Source organism: Engraulis encrasicolus, chromosome 21 (genome assembly GCF_034702125.1).
Source record: "Engraulis encrasicolus isolate BLACKSEA-1 chromosome 21, IST_EnEncr_1.0, whole genome shotgun sequence".
In the NCBI taxonomy this organism is placed as follows: Eukaryota; Metazoa; Chordata; class Actinopteri; order Clupeiformes; family Engraulidae; genus Engraulis; species Engraulis encrasicolus.
The window spans coordinates 24,161,749-24,176,748 of NC_085877.1; the positions used below are offsets into that span (position 1 = coordinate 24,161,749).

At 45.0% G+C, this 15,000-nt stretch overlaps 1 protein-coding gene across 1 annotated transcript in view; it reads right to left on the reverse strand.

The window, feature by feature from the left end:
* The window catches only part of actn3b (actinin alpha 3b), an 84,276-nt gene that overhangs the window by 24,674 nt on the left and 44,602 nt on the right, over positions 1–15,000 (reverse strand). Inside the window, exons 8-12 of the mRNA XM_063186438.1 lie at positions 14,381–14,466; positions 12,494–12,586; positions 11,727–11,957; positions 7,657–7,804; positions 6,863–7,013 (exon numbers count right to left, since the gene is read on the reverse strand). Coding sequence (XP_063042508.1) covers positions 6,863–7,013; positions 7,657–7,804; positions 11,727–11,957; positions 12,494–12,586; positions 14,381–14,466 — 709 coding nt within the window. The remainder of the gene's footprint in view (positions 1–6,862; positions 7,014–7,656; positions 7,805–11,726; positions 11,958–12,493; positions 12,587–14,380; positions 14,467–15,000) is intronic.

Below are 15,000 nucleotides of genomic sequence, written 5' to 3' on the forward strand. Positions count from 1 at the left end.
GTCTATCCCCTCCTTCTTTACCTCCTTTTTATTCCTCCCTCTATCCCCTGCCCTGCCACTACAGTGTGTATGAAGAGTTCAGATGCAAAACCCCCTAAGTGCCTTTTCAGAAAATAATCTTAATTCTTTTTTATTTAATATCAAAATTGTATATTTTTACATTTTATTTATGTAATATAACTATTTATATGTATTATCAAGTACATGAATGTAAACCAAACCAACAACGGGGTTCTCTAAAAATATAGAAGTGCAGGTCTTCAGGAATGGAGTTAGGGGGTTTTGCATCTGAACTCTTCGTATATTCCCTCCTTCTCTCTCTACTTCTTTTCTTCGCTCCCTCTTTTCATTCCTTCCACCATCGCCTACCTCCCACTACCGTGCCTCTAGTGCAGTGCTTCTCAACCTCTTCTCAATAAACGCCCACTAGACCTCATCATGAGCCTTCCAACTTCTTGACCCCTCCTTAAGCCCCCCTTAGTATTAAAAAACAAAATAGACTAATGCACCCCAAAGAAAACTAAGCACCGCCCCACTCTCAGCTATGTATTTCTCAACGCCCCCCTAGGGCTCCCCCAATGCCCCCTGGGAGGTTGTAGAGCCCCCTGTTGAGAAACACTACTATAGTCCCTCCTTCTCTTCCTCTCTCCTTCTTTCTCATCCCTCCTTCCTTCCATTCTCTGAGTTGTATTGTACTGTGGAACTTCCTTTCTTTCACCGTCACACTCTCCATCCCTCTCTCTTCATTCGGTCATCTGTCTCCCAGTACAGTACTTCTATTCCTCCTCCCTCTCTCCTCTCTGCCTCCTTTGTTTCTTCTCTCCTTCCTTTCATTCCTCCACCCCCTGCCTCCCACTATCATTCCTCTGTGCTGTACACTCCTCCTTTGGTACGTGGGTGTGTGTTTCTTTTTCATCATGTGTGTGTGTGTGACCGAGTGGGTGGGCAATACCACTGAGAATCTCTCTCTCTTGCTTTACTCTCCCCCACCCTCTCTCTCTCTTCTTCTCTCAGACTATGCCTTGCTCTTTTGTTCTGTAGCAGTTGATCAATACGATTTTTCTTTCTAGGTGGGTGGTCTGGACTTCTGAAACTATAGTATGCATTTCAATACAATTTACAAAAATGTTTCAGTATCGCTTTAAAATGATACATTCCGAACACACTCATCTGTATTCCGTTAGAAAGCCCACACAGCCTGTCCAATAAGGCCAGAGACCAAACACTGCACTGCAAAAAATGAAATCATAGCAAGCTTATTTTTCTAGTTTCAAGTAAAAACATCAAATCAATCTTATTTTGAGTAAAAAATCACTTAATGACTTGTAATTTTAACTGGAATTTAGAACTAGAAATTAGACTTTAATTTATACTTGTTTTCGGACATTTGTCCATGGGGCACGATCATTTTACTTGGTGATATTTTTTTACTTGTTGTAAGCAATATTAGCTTGAAACAAGTAAAATAATCTAATCAAGTAAAAATTGACTAGATGTTTTTACTTATAACTAGAAAAATAAGCTTACTAAGATATCCATTTTTTGCAGTGTGCTGAACAGAAGACAATCTGCCCACATACATGAACATACTGTGTACGTGTGTAGACTAAGGTTCTAAGTACGACGTAGGTGTCGGGGAGCTTGAATCCTTTTCCACACAGTTCTCCCCAGATCTAACTTTGCTAAGGTGGCAGAACAACCGCCTCCTCCTGTTCCTTTCTCAAACTCCTTACTTCCCCACCCACCCCTCTCTCTCCTTCTCCTTCTTGTATGTTTCTCTCTCTCTCTCTCTCTCTCTCTCTCTCTCTCTCTCTCTCTCTCTCTCTCTCTCTCTCTCTCCTCCTTCTATGTCTCTCTGTCTTTCGTCTGTAGCACTAGATCAATATGTTTTCTGTGTGGGTGGCCTTTAGTAGCCCCCACTCTGCACCTTCTGGTTGTGCCTATGACTTCAATATGCTGCTCTCACTCTCTCATCTTTCACTCCCTCTCTCCCTCCCCTCACCCCCCTCTTCTCTCCACTCCCTCTCTCCCTCATCCCCCTCGCTGCCTCATAGCATCTTCACTGAGCTACGGTGCAATTTTAAGCAATCCTGCCACCCACCCCTCCTCAGTCTGAAGACATCTGCATTATAGCATCTTACTTCAGGGAGCAGCTCTCTCTCTCTCTCTCTCTCTCTCTCTCTCTCTCTCTCTCTCTCTCTCTCTCTCTCTCTCTCTCTCTCTCTCTCTCTCTCTCTCTCTCTCTCTCACACACACACACACACACACACACACACACACACACACACACACACACACACACACACACACACACACACACACACACACACACACACACACACACACTTTATGCCTCTTTTTTAATGTACCTCTCTCTCTATCTCTCTCTCTCTCTCTCTCTCTCTCTCTCTCTCATCCCATCTACTTTTGCAGTATTTCGTCGCAGCTCCTGAGAGATGGCAGCAATTTCTCAAACTCTCCCTCTTTACTCTTTGTCTCCTTTTATACTCTCTTTCTCTCTCTCTCTCTCTCTATCGCCCTTCCTCTCTCTCTCTCTCTCTCTCTCTCTCTCTCTCTCTCTCTCTCTCTCTCTCTCTCTCTCTCTCTCTCTCTCTCTCTCTCTCTCTATCGCCCTTCCTCTCTCTCTCTCTCTCTCTCTCTCTCTCTCTCTCTCTCTATCGCCCTTCCTCTCTCTCTCTTTCTCTCTCTCTCTTTCTCTCTCTCTACATCGCCCTTCCTCTATAGCCTCCATATGGTGCCTCCCTTCAGCTCCTGACTGATGGAGGCAATCTACTATATCCTTTACGGAAAATTCACACCCACGTTCTGTGTGCCGCCGGCGTGGAAGTGCTCTTTGTCCGGGGCCTGGGAGCGGAACAGTTATACAGATGCATGAAAACAGATCAGTCCTTCCAACACCAAAAGCTCTGTGGCCGAGCACTGACTTGGAAAGAAGCCAAAGAGGTAAATAATAGATGTCCGCAACACTGTTAATGCTCCTTAGTTGTTTAATGGCACGCCGTTTCGGGCCTTAGTCCTTCTTCAAGTGCAACCTTGGTTGAATCAAGAGACCATTAACCCCTTAAGACACGGCTTCATAAATTAGCTGTTACCAGAATGGCAATGACCAAGTCGTATTGTATTACTAAAGTCCCTACACACTGACATAGTAGTGTAGTACTATAGTAGTTAACTTTCAATGTCTATTACAGCCACAGGAGGTACGGCGTGCATTAAGGGGCTACGAGTGTTGCGGACACCTATTATTTACTTCAGTTATTTTATTTTGTCCAGCACCTGTGCCACTGATGTGCGCACATTCTGCACCTTAAAGACGCCAAAGAAGCCATTGAAGGTGTGTGTGAATCAGGTGTAGATCTCCCATCCATCTCCACCCCGTTGTCCTTACTCTTTCTCCCTCTATATCGCCCGTATGCAAAGTAAAACAATACAGTGTTAACCCCTTAAGACGCGGCTTTATACATTTGTTGTTACCAGTATGGTAATGACCAAGTCGTGGTGCATTACTAAAGGGCCTGTGTTGAGTCATAGTATTGTAGTGCTATGGTAGTTACATTTCAATGACTATTACAGCGTGCCACTGGAGGTACGGCGCGCATTAAGGGGCTACTTCAACACTTACAGAGTTGATTTAACATCCTCCAGAGTGTAATTGGTCCCATAACACTCTATAAGTGCTGAATGCGTAACACTGTATTGTTTACTGCGTAGTATCTCATTTCTCTTTTGCAATGACATCAATTTCTCTCTCTCTCTCTCTCTCTCTCTCTCTCTCTCTCTCTCTCTCTCTCTCTCAATTCAATTCAATTCAATTCATAGAAGCTTTATTAGCATGACAAAAAATATTTTGTATTGCCAAAGCATTGGTTCAAGATACATTGGTAATGATATAATGAAATAAGTGTCAACACAAACACACAAATGAATGCTTGCAATTGCATTGATAATATCAGCAAGAAAAGAAAGCAAACAGATATGTGTGTGTGGGTGTGGGTGTGGGTGTGGGTGTGGGTGTGGGTGTGCATAGTGCGTGGGTGTGTGTGTGTGTGTGGGGGGGGGGGGTAGTGGCTTTTGTGGTGTCTATGCAATGTCCCTCTGTCTATGGCATGCACTGACATATTTGGCAGCAAGCGTTGCTGTTTGCCCTTGTTGTCCCAGTAGGATAGATAATGATTTGTCTGTATTCAGATCCGGGAAACCCGGGATTACTTGGTTAAATTTATTAAAGTGCGCTTCTCTAATTTTTGAATATTTGTCGCATTGGAGAAGGAAGTGCGCCTCTGTCTCGACCTCACCTGTCGTGCAGTGAGCACATATCCTTTGCTCTCTTGGCAGCCATGATTGTCGTCGTCTGCCTTTTTCGAGAGCAAGGCTGTGGTCACTGAGTCTGTATTTGGTCAGGATCTGACAGTAAAGAGATATTCTTCCAGTTCATAATTTGTTTTGATAGTCCTATAACATTCTAATTTGCTTTGGGTTTTGGTTTCATTTTGCCAATGGTCCAGATATTTATCTTTGGAGTTTTGTATAATTTTGTTTACATTTAGTTTGGAAGCAGTGCTTGTCTGAGAGATGTCGGTATGTGTTAGATGGGGGTCGGTTAGTCTCAGTACAAGCTGACATAGGTGACTCTTTTCGGGGTTCAAAGCTTGGGATTTTGCTGCCTCAGAATGCAGCGTGTCTGTGGGACTTGTTTGGAGGTGCATCCAGAATTTTAGAGCTCTCTTTTGTATGTTGATTGCCAATGGATATCTTCCCAATTCTGCCCTACATGCATTTGTTGGTGTCTTCTTTTGAATTTTTAGGATCAGTCAACAGAATTCTGCATGAAGGGTTCTAGTGTAGCTGTGTTCACTGAGTGGACCCCATATCTCACTTCCGTACAGCGCAATAGGCTGAATTACACAGTCAAATATTTTGCACCATATCCTGATTGGTATGTCTATGTTCCAAAATTTTCTTCTAATTGCGTATAGAGCTCTGCGAGCTTTGTCTTTTAGGGCATTTACTGCCAGGCAGAAACTGCCTGATGGAGTAATGGGTAGGCCAAGGTAGGTGTACTTCATTGTGTGATCTAGGCTGGTGCTACCTAGATTGAAGTGATATCTGGCTTCCTGACATCTGGGCTTCTTTTGGAATACCATAATATTGGTCTTTTTTAGGTTTACTGTCAGGGCCCAGTTCTGACAGTAACTTTCTAGTAGGTTTAGTTGTTGTTGTAGTCCCTCTGGTGTAGGAGACAACAGCACCAAGCCGTCTGCATAGAGAAGACATTTTACTTCTTTGTCCAGTAGGGTGAGGCCAGGGGCTGTACATTGTTCCAGCTGCATTGCCAGTTCATTAATATATATGTTAAACAGCGTTGGACTGAGGTTGCAGCCCTGTCTCACTCCTCTATGCTGAGGGAAGGACTCAGTGCTATTATTGCCAATTTTCACTGATTTTTTTGTTTGTTTGTTTTTTTCTCTCTCTCTCTCTCTCTCTCTCTCTCTCTCTCTCTCTCTCTCTCTCTCTCTCTCTCTCTCTCTCTCTCTCTCTCTCTCTCTCTCTCTCTCTCTCTCTCTCTTTCTTTCTTCCCCTTCCTCTGCACAGTATGTCTTCCTTAGAGTATCATCTTACTTCAGTTGGCTTCAGCTTACTTCAGGGTGACAGGGACAATCTCCACTTTCTTGGTGTGCTGCCAAGCCGTCTTGCTTACATACTGTAGGCCTATAGTTTCTCACTTACGTTACGTGCACTTACTTACTTAATTACGTAGTTACTTTCTCTCGTCCTTCACATTCTCTCTCTTTCTTCAGCCCTCACTTTCTATTGTAAGGTCACTAAAATCGACCCATTTCATAAAAACAATCTGCACACTTCATCTTCAAATACTATTTGGCTGTGCAACCTTAACTTACTGGGTAGGGACAACTCTGTAGCTCAGTTAATAAGCAACATTAGCTAACATTGACACCAGTTTCTCTGTAATCGTAATTTGTCGTTGAACTCCCAGCATGTTGAAAATCATGCCGACATTGTCTCACTTTTCTATTTATTTACTTAATTAATTCATCACTTCTTCACATTCTCATCCCACTTCCCCTCTCTCTAACCCTCGCTCTCCACATGCAGTGTCTCACGTATCTACTTACTTACTTACTTAATTACTTATTTACTTTCTCCTCCCGTTCTCTCTCTCTCTCTCTCTCTCTCTCTCTCTCTCTCTCTCTCTCTCTCTCTCTCTCTCTCTCTCTCTCTCTCTCTCTCTCTCTCTCTCTGTGCAATCCAGTAGTAACTGTATCTGTATCTGTAACTGTATGCATTTTACGTACAGTATCTCTCTTCAGCTACCGAGTAATGGCAGCGATCTTCTCAACTCCATCCTGACGAGTTGCCAGGTTACTCTCCAAGGCTTTTTCTCACACTGTCAATATCCTTCTGTCCTTCCTTCCATATCACTCATCCTTTAAAAAAAATATTCTTGCTCCAGTTTATGACCAACGGCCGCTATCTTTTTGACTCTGTGCAAGTTGCCACACACATACACACACACACCCTTTCTTCCTCACTTCAGCTCCTGGGCAATGGCAGCAATCTGCTCCACTCTGTCCTGGTGGATGGCCAGATCTCTCTCCTGAAGGCCTCATAATTAAAATCCCTCCCTTAACTACTTACTTATTTGCCACTTAGTTGATACTTAGTTAGTAATTAATCCACCTCTGGTTTCTCTCACGCTCACTCTCTCTCTCTCGCTACTCTGTCTCTCTCTCTCTCTCTTTCTCTCTCTCTCTCTCTCTCTCTCTCTCTCTCTCTCTCTCTCTCTCTCTCTGTTTTCTACAGTGCTTCTACAGTGTCTCACTTCAGCTCCTGAGCGATGGCAGCGATCTGCTCAACCCTGTCCTGGTGGGCTGCCAGGTCGCTCTCAAAGGCCTCGTGCTTCCTCATCAGGGCCCGGATCTCCATCAGGGACGCCGTCTCATAGTCCTTCTGGGACAGCAGATCCTCCTTGCCTGAGAGAGAGACAGAGAGGGAGAGAGAGACAGAGAGAGAGAGAGAGAGAGAGAGAGAGAGAGAGAGAGAGAGAGAGAGAGAGAGAGAGAGAGAGAGAGAGAGAGAGAGATAGAGAGAGAGAATTTGAATTTGAATTCAGAACTCCAATTAATTTAAATTGGAGTCAGACCATCTCCCAATGGAAACGGATTCCTCTTAGCTTGTTCCAGACTGTTCAACAGTTGGCTTTCACTCAGGCTAATGAGTTCAAGCCCTGAGTGCCGAACTGTGCAGCTGGATGACCCACAGCTACGTGATCAAGGTGATGTACTGGTGACTTTACCGACACCAGTGACAAAAGTGGATGTAACAGTGTGATTTCACAACCGCCAATGTGTGCAGTGCACCCACCTCTGGTCTAGGTGTCATGGAAGGAACACTGAGAAATGAGGGTGTGCGTAATAATGACTTTATAGACACCAATGACCAACAAGGATGTTCAAGTGTGACCACCAATCATGAACAAGGAAGTAGGCCTATGCTTATAGAAAAACAAGGATGTGACATGGTGACTTTACAGCCACCAATGACAACGAGGATGTTCAAGTGTGACTTCACAGTCACCAATCATAAACGAGGATACTGAAGTGTGTGTTTACAAACCTCCGGTCCAGGACTCATGGAGGGCACACTTCTGCTTGAACTTCTCGGCCAGGTGGTCGAGTCTCTCGAGACGACGGATCTCGGTGAGCAGCCACTCCTCGTAGCCCTTCTCCACTTGCTCCAGGCCTTTCCAGGCGTTAGCAATGTCCTGTTAGCAATGTAGACGCATCGCACAAACGAGGAGTTAACAAGAGTTAGCAGTTACCGGGCATTTCTCAAAACTCTAGTGCGCGCACTTCCATGTGTATCAGCCTAATAAGCCACGCCCAGTGATTGGATACTCTTTATTAGTCACACCCAGTGATTGGATACTCCGCAGAGTTCACCAAAGAGTATCCAATCACTGGGCGTGATTAATTAGGCTGATACACTTGGAAGTGTGCGCACTAGAGTTTTGAGAAATGACCAATATCTCAGAAGTATATCTCCGAAGTGGCCTCTTAGAGCATGGCGTTGTCACAAGCACAAATATATGACTGTGTGGCGGTCTTTCCAGGTGTTTGTAATGTCCTAGGGTACCACATAAACTTTGAGTTAGCAATTTCCAGTTAGCAAGGTGCATCGCACAAATTAGGAATCAGCAATGTCCTTTTAGAAAGATAGACACACCACACAGACTAAGTTAGTAATGTCCTGTTATGAATGCAAACACAACACACACAAGCTAGGAGTTACTGTAGCAATGTCCTATTAGCCATGTAGACACATTGCACAAACTAAGAGTTAGCAAAGTCCTACTGTATGAAGACATACACTGCAGATTAATTAGATAGAGTTAATGTTAGCATCTTAGAGGTGACATCTCAGAGGGGTTGTCACCATTTAATGTCGTGTAGCATTGGTTAGTCATAACAAAGCTGTCTTTTGAAAGGGTGGGGTGCATGTTTACACAATTTGTTTTATGTACCTATCACACCACATTAATTACGAGTTAGTAATTCTACAATGTTTATTCCCATAAATTAAAAAATGTAATCATGACCTGCACATCATGGTCTATAGACACAGTCACTGTACAAATAGAAGTAGTTCTTCTATTATAGTTCCTCAATAAGGTATTCAACTCACTCAACAGCTGCCCTGCATGGCTCACTGCAGAAATGGAGGATGTTGTATTGACACAGCATGCAGAACCAGACAAACCGCACTGTGGCGGTTATGAATATAGAACAATAGATGATATGTAACATAGATCCATACTTCACATTCTGTATCTATATATAACTGAGGTGAGGTGCTCCTGTGCAGTCCGGCACTTGGGGCTTGAACCTGCTACCTCCTCAACGCTCAGTTCGGGCATGGGAGGCACAGCATGATACCGCTGAGCTAAAGGACCAGATTGATAGCTCAGCGCTACTGATACGGTATGAGACTTCAGGAGAGAGGTTTACTAACGTTCCATGCCACACTCTGCTAGTTGGCCTCTGTTACATACAGACACATACATATTTTTTCTGTATACATATACTGCAGGGTTGGAAATAAGCACCCGTCCACCCGCCAAGGACGGGTAAATTTCAGGGCAGACTGGTAAGTTTTTCAACCCACTAGTTGAAAGCCCATTGGGAAACTCCAGTGAAAGCCCATTGGGAAACTCCAACTCCCATTGTCATTGTGACACAGCACTCCACAGCACACAAGTGAATACTGCACACTGCACACAACGAAATTGCATTTATGCCTCACCCGTGCAAGGGGGCAGCCCTCAGTGGCGCCCCATGGGGAGCAGTGCGGTGGGACGGTACCATGCTCAGGGTACCTCAGTCATGGAGGAGGATGGGGGAGAGCACTGGTTGATTACTCCCCCCACCAACCTGGCGGGTCGGGAGTCGAACCGGCAACCTCTGGGATGCAAGTCTGACGCCCTAACCGCTCACCCATGACTGCCCATAGTTACTGTCACTGGTAAAAATAGCTTGTGACTGGTAGATTGTAAAATCTACCTGCCACAGTGACTGGTGAGGAAAAAAATTAAGTTCCACCCCTGATATACTGCATGATATAAAAACCAGCAGTATCTGCAGATTTTCACCATCCCTTTACCACTTGGTTAGAAAATATGCATGTGAATATGGATGCAGTAATATTCCTCCTACACTCCGACATGCCCCCGAAGTTAGCAATGTCAAACAGTAATAACAGCAGTCGTTAGTGGCCTTCGGTGACACTGTGCGCGCACGCACACGCACACGCACACACACACGCACACACACACACACACACACACACACACACACACACACACACACACACACACACACACACACACACACACACACACACACACACACACACACACACACACACACGCACACACACGCACACACACGCACCTGCTGTAGCTAGCAATGGCCTTCAGCTCAGGTGTTAGCCCGTTAGTGTCCTACACACATTAACATTCCGGCGCGCAGCGCAGCAGATGGCGGAGAGACATTTACGAAAATTGAGAGCGATGTTCATATTGCCCACACACCACGCCGCACCGCCGCGGTCAACCAAAGGGGACCATTTTATAACACACCCACACACACAGACAGAGAACTGAAGAGCACTTGCTGAAGTGTGTCTCTCTCTCTGTGTGTATGAGTGGCTGACTGAAGGGACTGTGGGTGGGTGGGTAGTAGAGAGGATGATGTTGATGAGTGTGTCTGTTGGGGGGGTGTGTGTGTGGTGGTGAAGGATTGTTGCGGCGGTGCTTGTCTGAAAGCTAGGCTACTTTTCAGACTGGCATCTGAGCTTCCTATTGTACTTTCCTAATTCCAGGGGCCTCATTTATCAAGCGTTCTTAGGCACAGATCTGAGTGTAAAGCATGCGTGCGATCATTCCTGAGCAAAGTGTGGGATTTATGAACATGTACTTGAACATAGAAATGTGCCTAAATCTACGCACACCTCAGACCATGCGTGCGAGTGGAAGAAACATGAAATCGCAAATAATATTGGCCGTGCAAGGTACCAATTGCTTTGAATGGCAATGGAGTATGACAGTGTGCTATTTGACAGTGTTTTCATCCATGTGTGTCTCCTTCATTTATTTATTTTGAAACACTGTCCTTCCTCTGTCGAAAGCACCCCCATTTCTGCCGCGGAAATGTTTCTATTCTATTCTATTTCTAAAATTTGCCGTTTAAAAGCCAAAGTGCCTTTGATTTTAAGTGCCTTTGATTTAGATATTTATTTCATTCGAGTCGGGCCCACAGGCTGTGTGCGTGCGTGCGTGCGTGCGTGCGTGCGTGCGTGCGTGCGTGCGTGCGTGCGTGCGTGCGTGCGTGCGTGCGTGCGTGCGTGCGTGCGTGCGTGCGTGCGTGCGTGCGTGCGTGCGTGCACGGGCTCTGCTACCATTGCTCTTACTGATGCAATGCAAGGAAATAGCCTGGACTCTGTTTGGATTCTGACTATGAATGAAGCTATAGCCACATAGACATAGAAGACACAGACTTACGTTAGGGGTTGAAAATAACACTCTTGCCACAGTGCAGCAATGCAGAGTATGACAATAAGACACTATCACAGAGCTGCTTCTGACAGACTGTGTGTGAGCTTTTGCAAGCATTGTGTGAGCTTGTCCCTGACTTCCCTGATGGAATTGACAAGACAATGGAGTTGTAAGTCTGAGAACAATAGGGGAGATGGAAAATCAAATTGTGGAATCCTGTCGAATTAAGGAGAAAGTGTATTGTTTTGGTCAGTATGTATCTAAAAACAATGAGTATTGTTTTGCGGGTTTTGCAAGTTACTTTTATACTTTTATATCTTGCCCTCGGAGGGCATGATGGCGGGCCGGTTGCTGAGCTGCAGCTTGTAATACAAGACCTCATTGCATGCTGGGTATTGTGGTTTGGTAGTGGTCCTGTTAAAGACACCGTGGATGCTGGGTATTGTAGTTTAGACGGGCCACTCACTCACCGACACCATCTTGCCCTCGGAGGGCATGATGGCAGGCCGGTTGCTGAGCTGCAGCTTGTAATAGAAGACCTCATTGCATGCTGGGTATTGTGGTTTGGTAGTGGTCCTGTTAAAGACACCGTGGATGCTGGGTATTGTAGTTTAGACGGGCCACACTCACTCACCGACACCATCTTGCCCTCGGAGGGCATGAAGGCGGGCCGGTTGCTGAGCCTCAGCTTGGTCTGCAGCGTGTTGAAGTTGATCTCCAGCTGGCACTTCTCCTGGACGCGGGGCGGCTTGTGCACGCGGCGGTAGTCCCGGAAGTCCTCCAGCTTCTGCTGCATGGCGCGCATGGTCTGCTCGGCCGCGCGGTTCTCCAGCCAAGGGATGGTGCGGCGGATCCACTCCAGCAGCTGTGGTAGGAGGTATATGCATGGAGGGAGGGATGGAGGCAGAGTGGAGGAGAGAGAAAACGAGAGGAGGAGGGGATAGATGGAGAATGAGACAGAGGTAGAGAGAGAAGGAGAGAATGGATGGAAATAGGGAGAGAAGAAGAAGAAGAAGAAGAAGAAGAAGAAGAAGAAGAAGAAGAAGAAGAAGAAGAAGAAGAAGAAGAAGAAGAAGAAGAAGGAAAGGAGAAAGAGAGAGAGAACGGGAGGCAGAGGGAGGACAGATGGAGAAAGACAGAGAAAGAGAAAGAGAGTTACAGTGTCATCTTTATAACAGACACGTCAGGTCCTGTATACATTTGGTTTGAGTAAGAGAACATGCAAGGTACAAAAAGAACCATTAAAAGTACAGGTTCTAGGCTCTCATTGTAATGAATTAAGAGGGCCTCCTGACGCAGCTCCACCTGGAGGCCTAGTACAGTATAAGGCCTCAGCGCGCAGCTCGTTGAGGAGGCCATGTGGAGAAGGGACAGCACAGCGCAGCACAGCACAGCACTCACCTCACTGGCCAGCTTCTCATACTCCTCCATCAGCCTCTCATTCTCCTGGTTCACAGCCAGCACTTTGCAGATCCTATTGGCTGCAGTCTCAGCCTATTGAAGAGGAGGACAGACGGAATAGAATAGAATAGAATAGAATAGAATAGAATAGAATAGAATAGAATAAAATAAAATATAGTAAAATAAAATAAAATAAAATAAAATAAAATAGAATATAGAATAGACCAGAATAGAATAGAATAGAATAGAATAGAATAGAATAGAATAGAATAGAATAGAATAGAATAGAATAGAATAGAATAGAATAGACTTTATTGTCCTGCAAGCATGAAATGTGTCTTCAGTCTCACTATATAGTAACAACATAAATGAACATTCATTCCATTGCTTGAAACGTAAATACGTACATCACTGCATTCATCCCCTCCCTCTGGCCACCCTTCCTATCATACAGTACATATCAATAGAAATCAGATAGCAGATCCAGGCCCTTGTTTTTCGTTACACATGTCTAGCTTTTCCATCGCTTGTTTACCATGGATGGCATAAATGAGTGTTGGTAGATGTTTTTGCTTGTAATGTTTGCTCTGTACCGCCTCCCGGATGGGAGCAGTTCACATTCAGGGTGAAGGGGGTGGGTATCATCATCTAAAATGTTCATATTTTTTTTCTATCAACTGTAGTCCTGTACAGATTGTCCAGTGGTCCAGGCAGACAAACCGGTACAGACAGACAGGCAGATAGACAGAGAGACAGACAGGCAGGGAGACAGGGAGGCAGGGAGAGACATACAGACTGGCAGGCAGGTAGGGAGACAGACCGCCCGGCAGACAGACAGACAGACAGACAGACAGACAGACAGACAGACAGACAGACAGACAGACAGACAGACAGTAAGGCAGGGAGACAGGTAGGCAGACCGCACAACAGGCAGACAGAAACAGACAAGCCAGTTAGATGAATATAAACCCAGGGAGATTGACAGGGAGACAGCCATGTACAGACAGACAGACAGACAGACAGACAGCAAGGCAGCAGAAAGATAGATATACACGTCGACAGACAGGTAGACAGACAGTCACACAGAGAGGATGAAAGACAGACAAGTAGGCAGGTACAGACAAACATACAGGCATACAGACAAGCAGACAGGTAAAGTTAAGCATACAGGTGGTAGACAAATAGACATGCAGATAAACAGACTGGCAGAGGCAAACAGACAGACAGACAGACAGTCAGGTAGGCACAGACAAGTGGATGGTTAAACAACACAGGTTGATATCACATACGAAATAAGCGGGGAGATAGACAGACAAACACAAAGGATGGGCAAGCAAACAGACATACAGACAAATATTGAAACCAGCAAAGACAAATACAGATGGACAATAAGAGATAGATAGAAATACACAGAAAGAATAAGGGGGACTTAAGACTATTGTTTGACTATTCATGTATGTTTAACCTGTTAAAACACGGCATTATACATTTGTTGTTACCAGAATGGCAATGGCCGAGTCGTAGTGCATTTCTAAAGGCCCTGTGTTATGTCATAGTAGGGTAGTGCTATGGTAATTAACTTTTCAATTACTATTACAGCATGCCTCCGATGGTACGGGGGCTACCTGGTTGTTTGCTGTGTGTGAGGAAATAACCAAATACTATGGCTATATACGTACTCTACTATACTATATACTACTATATAACCAAATATCACACATACACATACACATACACACAGACACAGACAGACACACACACACACACACACACACACACACACACACACACACACACACACACACACACACACACACACACACACACACACACACACACACACACACACACACACACATACACACACGCACGCACACACGTCTTTACCTGCTCGGCACCAGCGAAAGCATGGTAGAAGCAGGACACATAGGTCATAATGGCCTTCTCATCAGGTTTGGGGGTGTTCACGATATCTTCATGAAAGAAACAGAAAACAAATAGATGAAACTCAATGATTGTAATAGGCTACCTCAACCAACTCAATCAACTAACTGGTTGATTACAGCATTTGGCTGACAGAAACAGACAGTCAGTCAGACGGACAGACAGACAGACAGACAGACAGACAGACAGACAGACAGACAGACAGATAGATCAGGGGTTCCCATACTTTACCATGACAAGGCCACCCCTATTATACCAATATATTCCAGCCAAGGCTCCCCTTACATGGGTCGTGCCACACTGTTTTCCTGTGCATCCCCTTGCACAGCCACAGTCTAGGTAGTCAGTGCCCCACTGGGATATATGAAATAATAACTTGACGATAATACAGTAATAATAATGTTGAGAGATGCAATAGATGATTACAATGCTGTTCTTAACGAATGGGAATATTATTAAGCTTATATTTGGTTTATTTTGGTGTACATTAGTTAATGAAGTGAAATTAATTTGCTATGCTTTTCCTGGCAAAAAGCCAGCCGTGGCGCCCCTAGCACCCCCTC